This window comes from Phocoena phocoena, chromosome 11 (assembly GCF_963924675.1).
Source record: "Phocoena phocoena chromosome 11, mPhoPho1.1, whole genome shotgun sequence".
NCBI lineage: Eukaryota > Metazoa > Chordata > Mammalia > Artiodactyla > Phocoenidae > Phocoena > Phocoena phocoena.
The window spans coordinates 57,474,011-57,496,891 of NC_089229.1; the positions used below are offsets into that span (position 1 = coordinate 57,474,011).

Genomic DNA, 22,881 nt, shown 5'->3' on the forward strand with positions numbered 1-22,881 from the left:
TGGCAGGGTAAGCTCCATTAAATCATAAACTACGGGGGTTGGAAGTAGCTCAGAAGTCACCCAGTGCAATCTCACTGGACATTACTCTCACCAGCCTTGATGTGAACAGCTCCCTTTCTCCCAAGGCAGCCCGTGTCACCTGTGGACAGCTGTAGCTCACTGGAAAAGACCTGATATTGAGCTGAAACCTGCCCTTCTGGAGCTCCCACTTCTTGGGAACAAATGTATATCCCTCACCTAGTATCTTGAGCCGGAGGCTCACGAGAGCCCAGGAGCCTTAGCCAGCGAAGGGTGCCTGGGGCCTAAAAGCAAGGAGGGAGGGCAGCAAGAGTCCACAGAGCTGAAGCTCTACCCTTAAAGACCTCTATCCATCTAAACTGAGGCTGGGATTGTGAGGGAGGGGGAGCAAAGCGGGCAGGGCTGCATTGGGAGGAGGGGAAGAAAGCGGGGGAAGACTTGAATGGGAATAAGTGAGTGGCTTTGAGCAAAGCTTGGCTCCTTAGGTCTCATTTGAAGTGGGGGGGGCGGGGGGTCAGACCATCCCGAGGTCAGTCACAGCTCTCATTCTCTGAGGTCCTGAGTCCGCCTACACACACACATATCCCTTTCAGGGTTCGATGGTTGTACTCTTATGTGAAACAGTGGGTCCACAATTCGAGCGCCAAATAGGAAGTAAAACAACTGTCCGAACCCTCTCTCTCATCCTGAGTAGGCTTCGTGGCTTGCTCGGTTACCGGAAGGGCGGAACCATTCTACCTTACCCACGTAGAACTACACAGGCGGGAACACCCCAGCACAGAGTAGGGAAACGTGAGCTTTGGAGTGTCCTTTTAAGTAGTTGGGAAGGGGGTGTGGCCGAGGAGGCTGGGAGGCCGCAGCCCGGCGAGGGGGGGAGTGGCCCGGGGGCGTGGCCGTAGCGTCTGGAATGTTGTTGGGTCCTCGCACCGCATAGTAAGGAGGGGTCACGCCCCTTTTCTCGGAGAGGGCCAATCGGAACGCCGGAGCGGTTTCAAGTCTCCCCTGCCAGCCTGCCCGCCCGCTACCCCACCCCCCTCGGGGATTCGCTTTTTCCGTAACAAAATTGCAAAGCTCCGGATGTTCCGCAACCCGGGCCGTTCACAGGTGGAGGATCCCGGGGCCTATGACGGTGCTTCGGAGCGGGAGGCGCCAGCGGGCTGTAGAGAGGCCGGGTTGAGATCCTGGAGGCGCGCGGGGGTGGGCGCTGCAGCCGCGGGTTGTTTATCTGGAGTACGGAGGGGAGGGGGGAGCCTGGAAACCGCCCCGTGTCCCATTTCCTCCTCTTGTTTTCGCTCCGGATTCTCCATGTTGGACCCAAACTGAGGAGCCCGGAGCTGCCGCCGGGGGATCGGGGCCGGGGGCAACCGGGGGAGCCGTTGCCCGGGCCTCCCGCTCTCCGTACAGGCCGCCTCCCTTCCCGGCCCAGGGGAGGAACAAGAGCAGGGATGTGAACAGCAGTGGGAGTCGGAGTCTCGGGAGCCGGAGCCGGAGCCGGAGCGGGCCCCCGCCCAGGCCCCCCAGCCCAGCCCAGCCCAGCCTGTGCGCCCGCGCGTCCTCCCGCCCAGCCAGCCCGGGCCCGCGGGATTGTTAGATGGAACACGGCTCCATCATCACCCAGGCGCGGAGGGAAGACGCCCTGGTGCTCACCAAGCAAGGTAGGGGCAGCAACTTCCCAAAACTTTGCGTCGCCCCCGGGCGGGGAGGGGGCTAGCACAGCCCAGAACCCGAGTCTCGGCCCCAGATCTCCCGGGGCTCAGAGTGGGGGATTCCCACCCGACCCCCTACTCCATCCGCCTCTGCGACCTGGTGCGCACCCAGGCCCCGGGGAGGGTTGCGCGGGGCCCCGGGCTCCCAGCGCCCGAGGGGGAGGGGCGTCATCCGCGCAGCTGTCACTCTGTCCTGCACTCCCTCCCCCCGGGCAGAGAGACAGAGGGGTAAGCGCTCGTAGCGCGAGTCCACTTGCGCCCATCCTCTCCAGAGTTGGGGGGTGGGGTCGTCACTTTCCCGCACCAGAGTGCGCGGCTGCCCCAGGACCGCGGGGAGAGAGGTGGGGAGGGGAGGGGAACGAGGGGGTCCCGGACGATCCCGAGCTAGAATGGAGCCGGGACTGGAGTCCGGCAATTCCCAGCCCCCACCTCTCCCGCCCCCAAGCCCGAGGTTGCTCAGGCAGTGGTCGGTGACGGCGTCCGGCGGGACTTGGGACCAAGTTCACCGCCCGGAGGGGGCGGCCGCGGTGGGGGAGGGGCCGAGCTCTGGCTGACCGGACTTGGTCCGCGCGCGGCCCTGCGCTCGGCCTGGGACCTCGGCGCGCGGGACTCTGGCCCGGCCGCCTCCTGCCTCTTTCGCTGAGCAAACAAGCGCGACCCCGAGGCCCGGCCGGAGCCCCTCCCTGCCCCGGTGCGCTTCCCCGGGGCCGCCGCCGCACACACAGAGCCGCGTTTGTTTAGCCCGAGATTGGTGTCCCTGGTTATATAATTCGCCGGATGGCATCAGACCCGGCGTGTTTCTGAATCGCGCCGCGAAAAAGTGCGGGTTCTTCGTGGGCAGCGGCTCGCGGCCCCCGCCTTCCTGCGGGTCGGGTGGAGACACATGGGGGGTCGCGGGCCCTCTCGGGGGCGGATTTGGGGACCGGAGGGTGATGAGGCCGAGGCCTCTCCTGGGGGCGGGGGAAAGGTTGAGGCCTGAGGGTGGAATCTGAGTTTGGTCACGGTGGAGGCCCCGAAACTCTTTTCCCCTCCCCCACGTTCTTCTTCGGGGTCTTGAGGAATGTGTCTAAAATAGTGGACAGAATTTCCGCGGGGAGTAAGGACTAGCGTTTTTTTTCTGGAGAACTTCCCAGACTGGGGCCACCTGGCCTGAGGCTGGGGAGATCACGCTCTTGGGCCCAAATTCGGAGCGTCCCTGCCCTTCCCCTCAATGCCCCCAGAAGAGGGCAAGAAGGGCCAGTGCTGCACTTGAACATGTTGAGGCCTAGAGCCTGCGGGGGGGCCCAGCTGTGGAGCCTGGGTATAGCCCCACATCCTCGTATTTGGCAACATTAGTCAGCAGACCATTTATTTCAGGGGTTCCCGGTCCCAAGGAGCTCCCCCAACTTGCCTAGGGGCAAACGGGCTGGCCTGGTGGTTTCAGCCATTCCCTAATTCCCCGGTGCAATGGGGGCGGGGGGCGGCGGGGTGTAGTGTGTGTTTCCTGCATCGCTGGCCCTACTTTCAATAAGCCTTGCCTGCTCAGATCCCAACCCCCGCAAAAGACCCTGACCCGATGCTCTCCTGACTGCATCACTAACCAGGCTACAACTTCACCCCTCTACTGCCTGCTCAGCTGTGCTGAGGGCTGAAGAGGGGAGGCTTTCTGTGTTAACTTCGGACTCTTCCCGCTCTCTTCCTAACCTCATCTCAGGAAGGGACTCCAAGTGCTAGCCAGAAATGAAGAAATGTGGATGTGGAAGGATTCCAGAGGGGGCAGTGTTGATGAGAAGGGAAAGAAGAGTCCTGAGCTTCCCTACTCTGGTCCTCTCCTCCTGGTGGGGCTCAGGAGGGTGTCTTCCCAGTGAGGGGACCACACCAGGAATGAGGGAAAGCTGGACTTCTGAAGGGACAGCTTACAAATCAGAGTTGGAAGTTTCATCCACCAGGGCAAGTGGTAGGGAACAGAACAGATGACAGTAGAAGGCAAGCAGCTGGCTTCTTGACAGTGTTCAGCTGCTGATGTTGGTTGGATTTTTCTTAGAGTTACGTTTTTCGTTTTTTGTGTGGTTTGTCCTTCAGACTTATCCCTGGAGGAATCTGAATTCTCAAGCGGACAGCTTGGGGGTCTCTCCCCCCCACCACCCCCGTGTAATTTGACTGCATTCCAGAGAAGACATACTTTCTTCCTAGGCTGCTTGGGCACCCAGCAACCAGCAAACCAACTTTTTGAACCCCTCATCACTTACAAACAAATCCTGCATCTTTAAAAAAAAATAATGAAATAAAATAAAAGTAGGGGTGGGGAGCAGATGTTTTATTTAGCTCCTTTGGAGTTCCGTGCCCTCTCCCCTTCTCACAGTGTCCCATTTCTAGGCTCTGCCTCCCTTTGGAAAAAGGGGAAGGAGTACTGAGGCAGTTTATTAATCAGTAAATTTCTAGAAAAATACAAATTGCTCCTAGCATGGGCAGTTTTTTAGTGAAGTTGTTTGCCATTGCAGGTTTTTTTTTTCTTCTTTTTTAGCATTTTGTTCTGGGAGCTTTAAGGCTGGCTGGGTGTGTTGATGATTCAAAAGTAATTACAGTAGGGGAAGTAGAACAAACAAAGTTGCTGAAAGCATTGATGATAAAAGGACCAAAATTGGATCATCTTCCCAGACAGAAGGGTGAAATGGCTTCCTGGTACAGCAAGGATAGGGGTGTGTACGATACCAAAGTAAAAGAGAAAAGTTAACATCAGTTTGGCCAGAAAATGCCATTTATTGCAGCCCCATACGAGGGTGTCGCCCCATCGCTGGGAGATTGTGCCTCGGGCTTCGAGGTTAGATGGGGAGAAGCCAGGGAAATGGGCCCACCTTATAACCTCCCAGTGTGAAATGAGAGGGCGGAGGCAAGCTCCTCCAGAGTTTGAGTGACCCACAGACCGTCTGGGGGAGTTGGGACCTTTTTTGTTTTGTTCTGTGAGGCCTGAGCCCCTTCCTTTCAGGGAGTGGATGATGATGCCTTGAGTTGTCTTTTCACATGTAGAACTGAACAACAGGTTCTGGTAACTGACCACCCCTAAGAATTAGGCAGGTGGCAGGTTTTTCTAACTCTTGCTTTCTCCCCATAAGGGAGAAATTCTGCCTTACTGTCTCATGTAAAAGCTTAAACACCTTTCACTGTGGTTGTAGCTAGGCCCTTAACTTGAAAAGTTTAGACCAAGACTCAGTCTCCCTGGGGCTTTCTTCCTTAGCTTGTTCTGTGAGCATCCAGGGTGTGTGTTCGCAGCTGGCTCCTCCCGCCCCACTGGTGCCTCTCCCCTCCTTGCGCAGTCTCAGCCTTGGCCTCTGTGGCTGCTGAGTCTCGCTCCTCTGTCTTGTTCCCCCATCTTGGAGTGAGGTAGGGGCTTATGTGGTGACTTAAGCTTGTGTTTGCTCTCTTCCGAAGCAACCCAAGGGAGCCCTGCTAACTCAGCAACAACGTTTGTAAATGCCCACCATCCCGGGACTGGGAGTTTGCAGTTCTGCTGATGAGTTTAACTTGCAGAGCTTGCAACGGACCAGGACTCAGGAAGTGCTGTGAAAACCCCTTGAGAGACGGCAAGGGGTGGTAGTGTTCCTGAATCCTGTCTCCTCCTTCTCAACTATAGGGGTCTTAAAGAAACTGGGTGGAAGAGAGGTCCCGTTTCATGCTCTCGGTGGGACCTTCCAAATCCCTCATGAACACGGACTTTGTTAAAACGGTAAATACGATAGAAGTCACATTTCTAGCCAAGGTGAGTTGATGCTCTCAGCCTTTCTGTGGAAAATTAATACATGTGCTCATAACTAAGCAAGAGAAAGACAATACGTATTTATATGTAAGTATATATCTCTTCCCCTTCTCCTTCAGCTTTCCTCCTCCTAGCTTTTGGGTATGTTGGGTTATTGTCTTTTATTACCATCTTGGGAAGTTTGTCTCTCAGGGTGAAGAGGGGATTGGGGGGCAGGGGCAGCAGTTAGAAGTGTTCAGAAGAATTGCTCCAGGAGCAAAATTGGTTGCCTCAGGCCTGGATGCAAATCCCTATTTGCAGTGAGACTTGACAAATCTCACTTTACTGTGCTGGGTGACTTATCTATAAAATAGGAGTACCGGTCTCTACCCTTCTCCAATGCCTTGTACTTAGCAGATAATTGATAGATGTTAACGTCCTTCCTTTTTAGACAGCTAGACCACCACTCCGGTTCTCCTCCATTCCCCCAAGGACACGGTGCAAACAGCACACGGTCATGTGGGTTTTATTGTTAAAGACAGGTGGCCGGGGGTCAGAGGGGACACTAATGTGAGGGCTTAGGCCTTCTGGAAGAATCACCCTCTGAGACTGACAAACAGCCTTGCTGCGCAGACCCCTTCTTTGTGCCCCTGTTACATAGGATGGGATTTTATGTGAGTAGCACGTGCCTTGGGGCTTTTGCCGTCCTGCCTGGCGCCTGGGCATCTGGGATGGGAGGAGGCCGGGGAGCCACGCACCTCCTATGAAGAGTCTCTGAAGTCTAAACCTTGTGAGCAGTTGCTCGGCCCCTCAGAAGTGGATGTAATGAAGACTTGAGGCAACTGTGTGCTGCGTTCTCTTACCGTCTGCGTTTGTTTTGAGAGTTAAAGAACCCAGTAAGATTCAGATTTCTTTAAGGAATGCTAGTAACAAGGAAAGAAAAAGAAGCTGGGATTTTGAAGAGAAATAGATGTTCTTAAGCTATGTCTTTGCTGCTGTGGTTTTGGGGTACAACCTTGAGAAAGCCAGCTCGGGAAGCACAGAATTAACTCACTTGTCCTGCTGACACCGGGTTGGGTGTGGCTGTCATGATTCCCTCCCTCTTCTGAAATGGAGGAATAGTTCCCAACTGGGATGCAGATGAGCTTATTAACGTGCAAATCTTATGAAGGAACTAGTAGAAATCAAAGTGGAGAAGTTGACTTAGAACTTGAAGCCTCTCTGGACCAGAGGCCAAATAGAACAGAGTTTCTTTGTCTGGCAGAGTGCCCAGCCCTTCAGGTCTGAGTGTGCCTGCACCAGGTCTGTTATTACAGAATGGGTACTCCAGCGAGCACACGGCCTTCTGGGCAGGAGGTGCAAGGATGTCCTGTTTTATATTCGTCAGCTATTCTAAGGGTTATAGCCTTAAACCCGATCTCTCAGTGGACCTGCTGGCATTTCCTTTCTTTTCCCAGGTGCGCCGTCCTCCCCTCCCACCCTGCCCCCCACCCCAAATCAGGCTTTGCTCTTATTCTCTTTTTATTCACTACCTTCTTTTTCTGTCTTGACATATGAATAGTTTTTGCATCCTATAGAATTTGCTCTTTCCCACCCACACAGTTCTCAGGGAACAAATGTGGCCCCAACCCCAATGAGAACCAAGCAGATTCATGGGAAGGCTCAGAGCGCATACCGCCAGTGTGTGGAAGTCCCTTCCCAGGACGTGGGTCCTAGTTCTTCTGCCTCCGTGGCAGAATGGGGCTAGGGCTCCTCCTTCCCAGGAACAGGGACCTGCAGGAAGGGACAGGAGGCTTGGGTGTTTTGCCTTGTGACGGATTAGAGCGAGTGCCCCTAGAAAGGAAAATCAGGCTCTGGGGTGCAAGTCCCCTGAGACCTGCAGAGACATTGAGCCAGTGAGATGTGGTGGGGAAAGGGGCCACAGGGACTCTGGCTGAATCACCCTCCAGTCCTGCAGGGGTTAGTCAGGGACCACTGGCAACCTTTAGACATTGGCTCCCAGCCAGGGACACACATCAGAAACTCCGGTGACACTTACTAAAAATACAGACCCCACCTGGGTCTTACCTGAATCAGAGCAGGAGCAGGTGGGCCGGGCATCCGCGTGTTCCAAATGCTCCCTGTGGTTCTGACAGGTGTCCCTGGAGAAGAGCCAGGTGAGCGCAGCAGCGGCCCCAGCTGCCTGTTTAGCCCTGAGCAGGAAGAGTCCCTGGAGGGATCCAGTTTTCCTGTTTGTTAAAGATCCTGCGGCTCCTAAAGGGGAGTCCAAAAGTTTTCTGAGTGTGAATGGACAGAGTCGTGATCCCCACTTACCAGTAATGATCACGTGATATTTATAGAGCAGTCACTGTGGGGCAGGCACTGCCCTAGCCTTTTCTATCTATTGATAGTGTCTCACTTGAGCCTCACAATGACCTTGTGAGATAGGAATGATCCCCACTTGACAAGTGAGGAAAACCTCCGCTGAGAAACCCCAAGCACCTTGTCCCCAGGAACGTGGCTGCTTCGTGTCAGCTAGGACTGGCTCAGAGTCAAACCTAACGCTGACCCGCACTGCCTCTCATTCGTGTTGTGCATTCCACTTTTTAGAGTGCCTGTTCAAGCTTTCAGGGGATCTGAAGCCACCTTGTAAGACACCATGCAGTGTAGACCTTTCCTGATCGGCCTGCGAGGAAACAACCCAGGGTGGTGGTGCCTTAGGTGAGACCACAAGGCTGCTTGAGAGGCTGAAGTGGGGCAAGAGCCAGGCTTCCTGACTCCAGCTCAGTGCTCTCTCAGTGGACACACCTATACTGGTGGGCTGGTCCCAGATGCAGCTGGGGTGTGGGAGGAGTAGGTGAGTGACCCTGTAGGTGGGACAGACTCCCTGGCAGGCTCCTTCCATTCCTTCTGCAGGGGCCAGCCATGAGAGGAAGGACGGAAGGAACCGGTTGGCCACCCTCAATGAGCGTGTGTGTGTGTGTGTGTGTGTGTGTGTGTGTGTGTGTGTGTATGTGTGTGAGTGTGTGTGACTGGGATTGGTTTTTGTGGAGTCCTGGAAAAGGCCATTTCCCAGGATTGACCCTGCCACTACTCCTCTGTGACCTCTCGAATGAGAAATCTCTGTGCTCTCTTTCACTGTGAACATTTTGAGATTGAGACTGAGTGAGATAAAGGTATGAAAGTGCTTTGTACTGAATGACTAGCAGCTGAGATTTACTGAGCGTTTTACTAGGGTCAGGACACACCCAGACCGCATTGTAATTCTCACAGCTCTATGTAATAGGTAATGTTAGTCTTTCCATTTTACAGATGAAGAAACTGAGGCCCAAGGCCACACACCTTATATGTGGCAGAGCCAGGATTTAAGCCTAAGTCCATGGCACCTATGTAACCACTCTGTTGTTCACTGGTCAGAGGAGAGACGGTTGAGGGTCCTTTGCTTTGTCCTGAGCTTTCGTTCTTCTTTCTCCATCTCACTCTCATGCATATGTCACCTAAAGCAGGCTTCTTAGCTGGAGAGGAAAGAGGCACTAGATTCTTCAGGTCTTCCACCAGACCCAAGCATTTCAGGAATCGGGCAGAGAGCCAAGTCAGGGGCTGAAACAGCCACTAAGAGGGTGTTTGTGTCCTGCTGGCAGGTTTCTTTTAGCCTCCCGGCCTCCCACAGGGCCTTGCTCCGCACCTCCTTAGGGGGAGCGGGAGGCTCAAGGCGGGCAAGTATGGCTTCCAGTCCCCCACAATGACATCTCTGCTCTAGCAGGCATTGCATACAGTAAAACAAGGGCAGGGTGCAGCCCTTTGGGTTTTCCTGGATGGCATCTCAGGTCTATCCCTGCTGCTGCTGTGAGCCATCAGATCACTTCCTGACATCCACCAAGAGCACTCTGGTGTGGAGCTGGGGGCTGAGCCTGCTGCTGACGTATCTGTGAGGAAACTGCTCTGGTCCAGGGCCTGTTGCTGCTTCTGGGAACCCACCCCCAGCCCCAGCATGTTTCTAAAATATGTTACAGCTGCCCAGGCGGGTGTTCTGCCAATAACTCTTTTAAAGGCTGATTTGGAAATTGACAGAGTATCTTGATCCTGTTTTAGAAGTTGCTAGGGATCCCCTGCTTCCAAAACTTAGTGCTTCTTGAGGGAAGGTCCTGAAGTTGAGGCCCTATGTTGAGATCAGTGACGACTGCTGGAGGGGCAGGGAAAAGGCAGGCTAGGCAGTGAGTGACCGGGTCCCCCACCCTCACCCCACAAGTGGCATTAAGGACCCAGGACTGAAAGAAGCCCTCCTCTCTTAGAAGACAGGTAGAGGCAGGGAGCTGTCCTGTCCAGGGAAGGGGAACTAATGGAGACGTCTGCGTAGGTAGGACAGCCTGGCTGCTGGTCGCAGGGAGGGTGCTAGTGTAGAACATGCTGGTGTGAGCCAAACAATGTGGTTAAAACTACTTTTTAAAAGTCCACGCTGGGCTTCCCTGGTGGCGCAGTGGTTGAGAGTCCGCCTGCTGATGCGGGGGACACGGGTTCGTGCCCCGGTCCGGGAAGATCCCACATGCCGCGGAGCGGCTGGGCCCGTGAGCCATGGCCGCTGAGCCTGCGCGTCCAGAGCCTGTGCCCCGCAACGGGAGAGGCCACAACAGTGAGAGGCCTGCGTACTGCAAAAAAAAAAAAAAAAAAAGTCCATGCTGTCAACTTCACAGCTGCTTTCTGGAACTTCGGGAACTGGTGCCGAGCTGGGTGAGGCCCCCCTGCGTTGTCACCTGAAGAGAGCAGTGTCAGCAGTTGCACGCCGTGGAAACTGGTACACCCTGCCTCTGGCTTCCAGTCTTTCCTGTGTGGGGGATGTCTAGGCATCTCTCACCTTCTTGTTCCCCTGCTGACTCACCTGATGGTCCAAGAGTCCTTCTGTCCACCTGGCGCTTTAGGGCCTGTCCTTAGCCAAGGCACAGATGCCCCTTGCTGAGGACCTGGGAGGACTCCTCTCCACGGGGAGCCCCAATCACATGCATCTTGGCTGCAAGGCCCAGGCAGCTGGCCAAGAAAGGCCAGAAATGCTCCAAATACTCTCCTTCCTCCAAAAGCTAAGGGGAGGGAGGCCCCTCCGGGAGGCCATTTTATAGTGATAGCCAGACTAAATCCTTTACTGTGGGGGGAATGAGAGATGGTGGAGAAAGAAGTACTCTGAGAGATGAACCAAGAAAGCATCCTTCTACATGAATGGGCTTGTTAAAATCCGACAGCCTGAGAGCTTGCCTTCTGCCGAATCCCAGGCGGATGTGTGAGGAGTCCCTTTGCTGGGACACAAAGCTGTGCTGTTGGCAACAGTGATATCTCAACCTGACCTTCTGAAGAAGGTTAAAAATAGTGTTGTCCAGGCAAAGCCAGTCTTCATCTGTGTGTGCGCGCATGTGTGTGTACACGCATACATGTATGCGCACAGGCTTCTTGAGAGTCAGAGGCAAGTAGTATCCCCACCTGGTGCCTCTTGGGGGCCAGTGATGGTGGACACAAGGGGAGAGGGCATTCTTTGTCTCAAGTGGAACAACCTCACCTGCTTTCCTGTTACTTGCAGAGACCAGCCAAGGAGTTTGCAACTGGAAAACAAGTTTTGTAGTGAATTTGGGAGAAGGTATAGGGGTGGTTTTGCCTTTCTGAAACCTGCTCACGATCCGAGTTCCTCTGGCACCTGTCTCATCTTCTGTCCTTGAGCTTCAGCCACATGCTGGGTGGGTGGTCACAGTGTTGCTGAGGAGTGGCCGTCTCCCCTTAGATGATGTGAAAAGGAGCGCGGCTTCTAAGTATAGTCTGCACAGTGCCTTACCGTGTTCAGTCAGAGTGGTCGTGCTGTTATCCCAGTTAACGGATGAGGAAACGAAGGCACAAAGAGGCTGTGTGGCTGAGTAGTAACTGGCAGAGCCTGGACCCCAGCCCAGGTGATCCTGTGGGGAGGGGGAGGGGGAATACCTCCCACATCCCCACTTCTCTTCACATCCTGCCTCCGTAGGAAGCCTCACAGCAGTGAGCTGAAGGGGTGGCTTGGCTTCCCTGTTCTCAGCCACCTGCGCACTTTCTTCTTGAGCCAGAGCTCCCCCCGTTAGGTCTGTGCTGGTCCTTTCCGACATTCAGCCCCAAACCAGATGTTTGGAGCCAGGAGAACAGATGCACATCAGTAATGGAGCTTTGTGGTACCCACTGGAATCCTGCCCTCCCTCACTGGGGAGACCTGTGCAATGAAATGCTCACCGGCCTGTAAACCCTCTTGTGCCAGTGTTCGTCTCCCGGGAGGGGGCCACTGCCCCTTCCTGTCACACACAGAGGGGTGGGGGTGACCTGCACCTGGCTGTCAGGGACACAGTGCTGAGCGCTGGTTGAAAGGAGTCCTTCGAAAGGCTCTTTGATACGAGTCTCAGATCCCTCTCTGGGTGTATCCCCTCATCCTTAAACCCCCTCAACAAAGTGGCTCTTGGACCAAAGCTCCTGGTTCACGTTCCTCCCCCCGCCCCCGCATTGTCCTCTTGATCTCCCAGAGGTATCTGCCAGTCGGAGCAGGTGCAGGGCCGGGGTGGCGGTGAAGGGAGCCTTGTACTATTTCACCCCTTACACCTTTCATGGACTGCCCAAGAGGAAACAAAGGAGGGGGGCTGGTCCCCAAACTGATCCTTCACCAGCCCAGCCTAGAGAGGAGTAGGGCACACACTCTTGAGAGATCTTAAGAGTGCACTGCCACTTCCCACCTGTTGCAGGAGTAATCGTACACGATGCCTGAGCTGTTGGGGACCCTACAGAGTAGTTGTTAAGAGCCCTGGCTCTGGGTTCAGGCAGATCTGGGTTCAGATCCTGGCTCTGCTGTCCTACTACCTGTGTAACCTCAAGCAGGTTACTTAAGCTCTCTGTGCTTCAGTTTCCCTTCTGTGAAATGGGGGATTAGTGCTTAGAAATGGGTTTGTAGTGAGGATTAAATGAAGTAATGATGTCAAGTGTCTTGACACAGGCCTGGCCCATCACTGGTGCTCAGTAAACATGATCAAGGCCCAGAAAGACGGAGTGGCTTGCCTCAGGTGCCCAGCTCGTCATAGCCCACTTCCCTGTCCTCGTAAGGGAGGGAGTCTTTCTGTTTCTAACTCTTCTGGGCGGTTGTAGACCAGCGAAGGCTTCCACAGGTCCTGGCTCTGTAGAAGCAACAAAGGCCCTGGAGGCCCCAGAGTTATTCACTCAGCCAGAGTCATGAGCACCTGCTGCTCAGAAGCCAGAGGCCAGTGAATGTACCCGGCTGAGGCCACTGCAGGCCCCGTCAGGAGGCAGCCATGTTAGGGGGAGGCTGAAGAGGCCCTGATGGCCACTGATTGTCAGTGGCAGTGTTTGTAAAGGTGAGGAGGACACACAGCCTGGAGAAGGACTGAGGGAAGTGGGGCCCCAGTGGGGGAGGGGGTAGTGAGGAACATCTGGGGTGCTGACCTTGCTGTTGTGGGTCTGGGGTCCCTTCCCCAGGCGCCACAGCTCTTTGCTCCGAGCGCCTGCCCCCGGGGTCAAGGCATCTGTGGTCTCTGAGGCCCAGGGGCTGCCTGGCCGCATTGTGTTTTAAGAAGACCTCATCCCCTGCAGAGTCCGAACCAGCTGAGGAGCGCCCCTGCCCCCTCCCAAGCTCCCTGTCTGAGGCTGGAGTGCTCCTGCCTGTTGGGCCTCCCGCAGGGGGCACCGGCGAGGCCTCTCCACGGCCCCAGCCAGCTGCCCCTTTCAACCCCTGCCTCTCAGGATTACTCAGCCTTCACAGCGTCTGTCACTAAGATGCTGAGTGCGTTCTTGATGGCCTCTCTTCAGGAAAGGCTTGGGCTGTGTGGCCTTTTAAGAAAGGCTCAGTGCCCGGGTTAAGCCTCTGATTGTGGTTCTGCGTGAAGAAACCATAAACCAAAGGAAAAGGGATGGTTCAGCTTTGGTCTTAGAGCTTTGTGTCAGTGTCTGCTCGCGTCCCTGGGCTCGGAATTGAAGGTGGGCCGTACAGCGAGGTGGAGAAGCTGTCCTTTCCTTCCGATTTCTGGATAGATTATTCAGAGTAGGAGAGAGTCCGAGGAACCTCTCATCTTGCTGTCTTTAAGTACTGGGCTCTGCTCTCAAGTTTGTCTCCTGGACTCAGGGGCCTTGGGCGAGGCCTCCAACGCAACTTTTTCCTTCGGGGCAAAATCCTCAGTTCCTGGAAATCTTGACTCTTCCAGCAGGGCCAGGAGCTTGAGAGTGATATCCAGGTTTTTAGGCTAATTGCTGGGGAAGCCTGAACATTTTCTAAAAGGTGTCTAATGGTCATACCAGTGTCAAGGGATCTGCCTGACCCAGGGAGGGGAAGGAGAGAGAGCACTGGACCAGATGGACTGGGGTGCCCAGCCTGCACCTGCAGGAAGCCCTCAGCCTTCCTGCTGAGCCACAGCTGAGTTGGTTGTCCTGGGGCGGTGCTGACTGCCCTTTGACTGAGGGTCAGCGGCCTCACCTTTGGTCCAGGGAACAGAGTTTGGTTTTCTCTCCTCTCCAGGGGCTCAGGCAGCCCAGTAACTGGGTGTTTAATGGCTCTCCCATCACCTCTTCTGCCAGAGCCGCCTCCGTGCAGGTGCAGCATGTACTCTGAGGACTGAGCCAGGGAGCTTGGCCTTGCTGGGGTGGGGGGCTCACCACATTGCCCCCCCTTCCCTTCTTAAACCCAGCAGCACGGGGAAGGTTATCCTCAGTGCCACGTTCTGTTTGCCACCCCCCCCCGCCACATAAAGGCAGACATTTCTGGCACTTACTTCCCTGCACAGGAGTTTGCCCTGTGCTTTAAAGCCGAGTGGGGTGGATTTCATCCCAAGGCCTGGCCCCCGCCCTGGCCCCCGGAGAGGAGAAGACCTGTGGCTGAGGACCATTCTGGCAGTGGTTGTGCGGCGCCACCTCCTGGCCACAGTACCCATCCTGGCTCCCTGTTCATCAACAGTTGCCCGCACAGTTCCTCTAAAATAAAAGGAGCTTGGTGGGGGGAGGGGAGGAAGGCGGTCCAAGAGGGAGGGGATGTATATACACATATAGCTGACTCACTTCACTGTACAGCAGAAACTAACACAACATTGTAAAGCAGTTATACTCCAATTTAAAAAATAATAAAAGGAACCTGAAAAAGACTTTCCGAAGTCCATTTCTGGTTGATCCTGTAAATGCTTGTAGCTTTTTCTATCAGCTTGGCCTTTCTGGGGCTGCCTTGCCAAGCCTTCTATTAAAATGGCTTTGTGTTTCCAAAGCCCAAACTGTCAAGGCAGGACTTAGCAGCTGTAGCCGAGAAGCAGGGACGTCAACGCAGAACCCAGCGCTGGATGTATGTGTCCCAAGAGAGTGATGTGCCTGTGGTCTTTGAGGGGAGGGAGTGTTAAGGAAAGTGACCGGAGTGTGGTATGGACACAAGGGTGTGAATGAAACTTGTAGTTTCTTGGGGCTGAAGCTGTTCTATTTTCTAGTCTGTTGTTCTAGCCTGGGCTCAGTGCTGCCTACTAACTGATTGAAGGAAGCTGACCTAGAACAGGGCTGTAGCTGCACCGACTTGAAGAGGTCTAGCTCACTCCCTGCTCTAGAATGGGTAGTATTCTGGGAACTGGTGTTAGGGAGGATTTTTGTGAATTACCTTGGAGTGTTCCCTCAGTGTGCTGCTACCAAAGTAGATTCTATAGCTGGCCCCATCTCTCAGTGCCCCTTCACCCCCACAGAATGAAGAGCAAGTTTTCTGCAGTTCACTTCCCAAACCAGGGACTGGGGATTCCTGCTGTTTCTAGTTTACAGAGAAGATGTTGGAATAAACATGTACATTTCACCACTGACTGTATTTGGTTGTTCGCCAAGCACGTGCCTTGTGCCCCAGTGGAGCTTATAAACTAGAGGAGATAGAGCACGGGGGTGGGTATTTGTGGACAGACGCCCTGTAGCTAACGCCTCTGTCGTTCCCTCCACTCTAGGCCTGGTCTCCAAGTCCTCTCCTAAGAAGCCTCGTGGACGTAACATCTTCAAGGCCCTTTTCTGCTGTTTTCGCGCCCAGCATGTTGGCCAGTCAAGCTCCTCCACTGAGCTCTCCGCATACAAGGAGGAAGCCAACACCATTGCTAAGGTAGCTGGATCCAGGGTGGTGTGATACCAGCAAGGACGGGACTGCTGTGAGCGAGTGGGGGTCCCTGCAACCACGGCAGGGAGACAGGGCAGCCTTGCCTGAGTTGGAAGATCTCTGGCCCGGAGGAGGCCCTTCCTCTGTCCTTCCCATAGTGGTCCATCTTCTTCCTGTTGATTCCCATTTGTGGTGTGGGCCATCTGGATGTCCCTGTGGTTTCTGAGGGGCCCCGCGGTCCAGATCCTTCCAGGTCCCAGGAACCGTGCAAGGTGTTTTGCGTAGCTTGTCTCACGTGACCCATAGCAGCCCTGCAAGGAGAGCCACAGGATTCCCACTCACAGATGGAAGCTGAGACTCAGAGGGTGTATGTAGCCGCTGAATAGTTAATGGTTAATAAATGGTAGTATCAGGGTTTGAATTCAGATCTCTCTGGTTGTAAGTCCTGTGATTGTTGTTTTTTATTTTTAACTAAGCAAAAATACCTTCCAAGTTACTAGGCTTTCAGGGAACCAAGGAATTGAAATTCGATCACATTCTTGATAACCCCTTCCAGCACTATCACCTGTACCTGTGAGAGACATTTGGAAATGTGTGGGTGTCTCTGATTCTTATAATTACCAGAAGATATGTCTGGCATTTCAGAGGCGGGGGACAGAAATCCTCCTTTCCGCAGTGCCATTTGTACTTCTTTCTGAAACACCAAGGTTTAGCTGTCCTTCCTCTCTTTCAAAACCAGGCTAAAGATACGTACATCAGTGAAAAATCACCTCATTATGCAAAAGGGGACAATGGTTAAATGAAGTACAACATGACGGTATTAACTGAACTATTAATTTTTACTAAGAGTTCACAACAATGTGGAAGAATATTGAGTTGCAACATTAAGTCAAAAAGCAGAATGCAGAGCTTCCCTGGTGGCGCAGTGGTTGGGAGTCCGCCTGCCGATGCAGGGGACACGGGTTCGTGCCCCGGTCCGGGAAGATCCCACATGCCGCAGAGCGGCTGGGCCCGTGAGCCGTGGCCACTGAGCCTGCACTCCACAACGGGAGAGGCCACAACAGTGAGAGGCCCGCATACCCCCCCCCCCCAAAAAAAAAAAAAAAGCAGAATGCAAAATTATATGTCATGAAGAAAAAAGACTGCTTGCCAAAGCAAGCTTGAAGGAAATGCACTAAAATGCCAACATTAAGTTTTTCTAAGTGCTAGGATTTTAATTTTTCTTCAGGGTTTCCATTAAGATCACTTACTTGTTACATCATAACGTTTTACTTATTAGCCAAAGGCGGGAAGAGGCTTTCTGAGCTCTCTGCACTCTACCTCCCCTCACATTTCAGGACCCACAGTGTGGGCTCACATTGGCTTACTTGTGTTTTGTAGGGGCTCAGTGCACCTCCCCCTAATCTAGGCCCCCAAGGAGGATGGAGAAAACACATGTTCTCAAAGAGAAGCCTGGGTTTCAGGACTAAGCAAGAGGCCAGACCTCCACAGTGAGGAGTTCCGATTTTGATTCTGCCTCTGACTCTGTGTCCCTGCATCAGCTGCTTGAGTCCCCTGTTCCTTGGAGAGGCAATAGCAGCTGAGAACAGGGACACTTCCTTCTCCATCCTTCATCAGGCCGAGTGTGGAAAGAAGATTTTGGCCCCTTTCCTGCCCAGCTCTTAGGGAAGGTCACTTTTGTTGTGTCAGAGCTTTCCAGGGGGCTGGGGTCTTGGGGAGAAAATTCGCCTCCAGGCCTGAGTGGGCTTTAGACAACCAGGAAAGGCATTAGTGGGCTGGCACTGACCACCTTCTTTTCTCCCGTAGTCGGATCTGCTCCAGTGTCTCCAGTACCAGTTTTATCAGGTATGTGAATCTCACAGGGTATGGCCTCAGAAGCCCCAACACCCAGTGATACCTGCTAACCCCATGCCCCATGCAGTGAAGCCCTCATTCCTCTGTGTCTGGCTGGCTAACTCCCTGCCCTTGGAAGCTGTTTGTCCCAGATATTTGCTGAGGGCCCACCACGTGCAAGGCATTAGATTGTGCGGGGGACAGCCGGTATCCATCACCAGCTCTGGCCTCCATCTCCAGTATCCGGATCACTTCACAGTCCCAGGCTGAAGGAAGGAGCCAGCTCAGTCTCTTCTTTCTCTACCTCTTGGCCTTTAAGTGTCGCCTCTCTTGGGTTGAAGTAGGGGGCTTCCATCTCCTCAGTGGGCCCAGCTCTTCCCAGAGTTCTATTGGGGAAAATTAGTCTTTCTTGGTGGCAGATTCAGTAGCCTGGCTCTGGTTTTAGATTCCAGGGACCTGTCTGCTCCCGGAGGTGACAGAGGAAGATCAAGGAAGAATCTGCGTGGTCATTGACTTGGATGAAACCCTTGTGCATAGCTCCTTTAAGGTAACTGGACATCTGGAGCTCTTCTTACACTCATCCTGGGCTGTCCTGGAAGCCTGACTGCAGGTGCCAGTGAAGTGGCCTAAAGTTGATGATGGAAGAGTGATCATAAGTAGGAGGGCCGGCCTCTGGCATTTGGCCACAGTTGCATCACAGATACCTGGAGGCCCCACCAGAGAATGATGTTGAGTGGGAGCCCCTGCTCTCCGCAGTTGCTGACAACAGGCTACAGCTGCCCCGCCCCCCTCGTCGCAGCACAGCCACCAGGGCTCTGTACAGGGGTACAAAAGAGGGGTTAAGTCAGCCTTGGGCCATGCCCCTATCCATTTTATCAGGATGTTTGTTAAGAAAGCCCAGAGACTGTCTGAGCTCAGGTAGAATTTGCAGGTGGTGGTAAGTGGGGAAAACCAGAAGGGATGTCGCAGCCTGTACTTGGGTGAGAGCCACTTAGTTGGGACAGCAGGGGCTTCCTAGGGCCTCTGATATCTGTCCCTCCCCACCCCGCCCAGGGGGCGGAGCACTGGCTGTGGCAGGGACTGGGGTGTGGCTGGGCTCTTGTCCCTTCCCATGAGCTGACTCCTTAACTCTTCTGCCTTCCAGCCAATCAACAACGCTGACTTCATAGTGCCTGTAGAGATCGAAGGGACCACTCACCAGGTGAGCTGCTGCCAGGCCACGCCCAGCCCAGGAACTCAGGGTCTTCTGCTCCTCGGGGCTTGTGTTCCATCAGTTGATCCTTTCCTATAACTTCAGCCTCTCTGCTTTTATTGGTAGACTTTCACATTCGAGGCTTTCGCATCTTAAAAAATGCAGCCCCTCATCCCCCTCTAGCTGTCACCTTTTTTCTCTTTGCAGCCAAGCTGTTTAAAATTAAATTATTTAATAGTAGTAATAGCTATCATTTACTTATCTCCCCTGCCCCTAATGAATGTGACCAGCACTGTGATATGGCTTAATACATTTTCTCTAAAGCTGAAGAGTTGGTGTATCTGCCTGTTACAGACAACGAAGTCAGTACTAGCTGTTTTCTCTCCTCCCCTGCCCACCCATTCCATCTAGCTGGTGAATTTCTTTCTCCCCAGAAAAGGCATCTCCTCCTCTGTAAAGCTTTCTCCAATTCCCCTTCCCTTGGGGTCCCTACACTGGATTCTGCCACAATACATACTCAGTACACATCTATCAAAAAGCGCTTGAATCTAAATAAGGTGAGGCTCTGGCCCTACACAACCTGCTCAGTCCAGGGTTAAGGATCCTGTGGTGTTGATAGTCAGATAGAAGAGTTACTTGTAGGGAAATGGGGTTTGAGGCTTCCATGGGTGGTCAGCACTATCCTGTGTCCATTAGAAGCTTTCTTCACCCCACCACCCTCCTCCCAGCTGAGGTGCTCTCCCAGTCCCAGTGCTGGACTCTGCACAGCAGCTCTTTACAGTCTAGTTGAGGGTATAGAGAAACATACAGAACCCACAGACTTTTTAAAAAAGGCGTATCTTCAAACACTGTGAACTCCTGGCTAACAAGGAGAGGTGTGAATAATGGAAAAGGGATGACATTTACATGAGCGGGGGGTGGGGGTGAGGTGTCTACCTGCAGAAGGTGCGTTTTCAGCAAAGAGTGTTGAGAGGATGCCAAGCTTGATGAATAGCCAGGAGGAGGGAGGGACTTGTTGAAGGTTAAAGAAATGGTAAATGAGGGCTTCCCTGGTGGCGCAGTGGTTGAGAGTCCGCCTGCCGATGCAGGGGACACGGCTTCGTGCCCCGGTCCGGGAGGATCCCACATGCCGCGGAGCGGCTGGGCCCGTGAGCCATGGCCGCTGAGCCTGCGCGTCCGGAGCCTGTGCTCCGCAACGGGAGAGGCCACAACAGTGAGAGGCCTGTGTAGCGCCAAAAAAAAAGAAATGGTAAATGCAAGGAGGCCCAGTTGTGGCTACCTGGAGCAGAGGGTTCCTGCAGCAGAGCTGGGAGGGGTCTGGTGAGTCGATGGCCAGTCCAGGCCGTCTCCAGGAGAGAGAGGCATGGCAGGCACATGCTGTTGAGCAGGGAGTGAGCTGGACGAAAAGAACTTCGAAGGAGTGGTTCCAGTAGCACCTGTGTAGGCTGGATGAGAGGAGAACACCTGGATGGAGACAGGGAAGCAATAGACAGCAGGGCCATGAGGGACACGCGGCCAGCGAAGCTTTTAGGCCATAATGTGCAAGGTTATGAAAGGTGGACACCAGGGTTAGGGGTGGCTGTCAGGGGCAAGCACAAAATGGGGGCGTCACTAGAGCAAGATGCTGCAGGGTGTCAGATCTGCGGTCACTGAGGGGAAAAAGTCACTTTCCCCTGGTGCATTTCAGAGAAGCTCTGCGAGGGCATGAGGTTTCAGGAAGTATCTGCGACCCTGCCTGATGGGGTCCTGGACTAACTGTCCTGTCAGAGCCAAGGACAGGAAACTCCCACAGAGGCTGTGGCTGGATTCAAGTAATCCAGGATAGGCTGTTTCCATCTGTGAGGCCTATTCTTGATTACTTGTTTCTGGAGGCAGCTGATGGTTCGCCGCCGGAAACAGATGGCTCCTGGGACATTAGGTGTTTTTGTTTCTTCCCGAGCTGGGTCAAGGTTGGGACCACTGAGCCGGCAGAAGCCTGGTGAGGAGGTGACGCTCGTGCCCTGGTCTGCGGGGCAGAAGGCTTCCAGCCAGGTGGTCCCAGAGGCTGGGGTGTGGGAGTCCAGACAGAGTAAGGTCTGAACCTACTTACTGCTCTTTGTGTAGGTGGTGACGGTGACCGATGCCGTGAGGCTTCACCCTCATAGGGATGCCTCCAACAAGCCTTTCTGCTTTTCCTCAGGTGTACGTGCTTAAGAGGCCTTACGTGGATGAGTTCCTGAGACGAATGGGGGAACTCTTTGAATGTGTTCTCTTCACTGCCAGCCTAGCCAAGGTACCTGGGGGCAGGAGGGGAGTAAAGAACTGGGAGCAGGTGTGGCATACCAGCAGGTATGCAGGTCCACAGGATACCACGGGGAAACCAGGACTGCATCCAAACAAAAAGCTTCTTCTCTCTTCTCAGTATGCTGACCCTGTGACGGATCTGCTGGACAGGTGTGGGGTATTCCGGGCCCGCCTGTTCCGTGAGTCCTGTGTGTTTCACCAGGGCTGCTATGTCAAGGACCTCAGCCGCCTGGGAAGGGACCTGAGGAAAACCCTCATTCTGGACAACTCGCCTGCTTCTTACATCTTCCACCCAGAGAATGCAGTGAGTGGTCCAGATACACCCACATTGCAGGGATTGGGAGAGTTCCTGCCCTGGAAGGAGGAGGGAGAAGGGGATGGTGGTGGAACCATGGGCTTTACCAGAGGAGGGCACCATCCCAGGTGGACCAGCCAGCCTCTGGGGTGTGGGGCCAGGGAGGGAAGCAGTGGCGGCCGGAAGGCTTCACGCTGCCTTCCCCCTCGCCAGGTGCCTGTGCAGTCTTGGTTTGATGACATGGCAGACACTGAGCTGCTGAACCTGATCCCAGTCTTTGAGGAGCTGAGCGCAGCAGAGGACGTCTACACCAGCCTTGGGCAGCTGCGGGCCCCTTAGCCTTCCCTGCCGCCAAGCAATGGCCATCCCAGTAGGGACTTTCCTACACTGTGCCTTTATGATCAGCCTGACAGAGCGGAATCTGGAGCATCTCACCAAATGAGACCTGGAAATAGAAGTGATTGGAAAGAGCTTTAGGACAGGTTAGATGCTGAGTGGGCAGATGTCAGACCAGCGATACCCAGAGCTGCCTGCTCCCTGAGTTGGGTTCCCGAGATGTATGTGTGTGTGTGTGTGTGTGTGTGTGTGTGTGTGTGTATGTGTATGAGTGTTTCTTGCCTTGAACTGTGGTCCCGGGATATAAGTGTTTCAGGTTGGGGGAGAAAGTGAATGATCAAGACTCTCCCCAAGTTAGTTTGTCTCCTCTCCTGTCACCCTGAGAGCCACCGAGCTCTATAGGGATGAAGACCATTGAAGGCTCCGTCGCCAAACCTATGGCCTTTCCTCAGCATTGTAAGGCTTATGCCACGGAGAAAGGTAGGGTCAGAGGCTGCCTTCGGGTGCCCCAGGCACACATCTTCCTGAAGCCTTTCTCTAGCCGACTGCTGCAGACAGAAAGACGACACTTCTGGGGAGATGAAAGCTTGTATCCAGAACTGGTAGCCCCAGTGGCCATCAGGTCCTGTGGCCCAAGGGCTGCACTAGCCTCTGGCCGAGTGCCTGGCTCGGGCCCTTTCTGTGTCTCCCCAAGGCTTGGGTGCCGGGCCTGCCTTCCCTCACCACCTAGCCATAGTCTTGAACCTGTGGGGAAGGAGGTCTTCTCCCTGCCCTGGAAGAGGACAGATAACTGATTTCCGTTCTTTTGACTCTGTTTTAAAATTCTCTTTCGAAATATGGAGTGTTGGGCTGTTTTGTTTCTGACAGAGCTGCAGTCCTGGGCCTGAGGTGAACGTGGGAGGCCCTGGCGGTGCAGGGAAGAGGAGAATCCCAAGGGCATGAGTGTGTGTGTCCCCTTGGCTTGTAGGTCAGCTGGGCTCGAGATGCGTCCCGAAGTCTGCTCTTCAGGCATTCTGTGCTGGTGCTGCCGCAGGGACTTTGTCCCCAAGCCTGGGAAGGGCGCTCTGGGTCCCACCCACCTGTTTCTTGGGCAGGGCTCTTTTCTCTCGTGTCTTCCCCCAGGGCCAGGTGTCTTTGTCCTTCCTGGCTGATGCTTTTTCTCTCCAGGGTCTCAGGCACTCCTGCGTTTCCTGGGCTGAGGGGCTGGGTGTTCTCACCGTTTAGTTTGCCAACGTAACGCACGTGCCTCCTGCCAATGGTAACAGGTGTGAGTGAGCTCTTCACACACCTGCGCTTTGCGTGTCTCTTTGCTTTCAAAGTTTCTTAATAGTGAATGCTTTAACAAATAAGTCACACAAAGGAAGTTTCCCCAGGATGGAGAACAAAAGGGGAAGTGCTGCTGTAATTGGGAGCACAAGGGAGCCCCTAGAG

The 22,881-nt window shown here is 54.2% G+C and overlaps 1 protein-coding gene across 1 annotated transcript; it reads left to right on the forward strand.

Annotated features, from left to right (window-relative positions):
- The first annotated feature begins 1,088 nt into the window (after window positions 1–1,088).
- On the forward strand, window positions 1,089–22,792 carry CTDSP2 (CTD small phosphatase 2). The gene is made up of 8 exons (XM_065886806.1): window positions 1,089–1,673; window positions 15,369–15,517; window positions 17,318–17,356; window positions 17,790–17,891; window positions 18,489–18,545; window positions 20,716–20,808; window positions 20,938–21,123; window positions 21,328–22,792. Exons 1-8 carry the CDS (start codon window positions 1,610–1,612, stop codon window positions 21,451–21,453), a joined length of 816 nt encoding a protein of 271 aa, XP_065742878.1. The 5' UTR covers window positions 1,089–1,609; the 3' UTR covers window positions 21,454–22,792.
- Window positions 22,793–22,881: the final 89 nt, after the last annotated feature.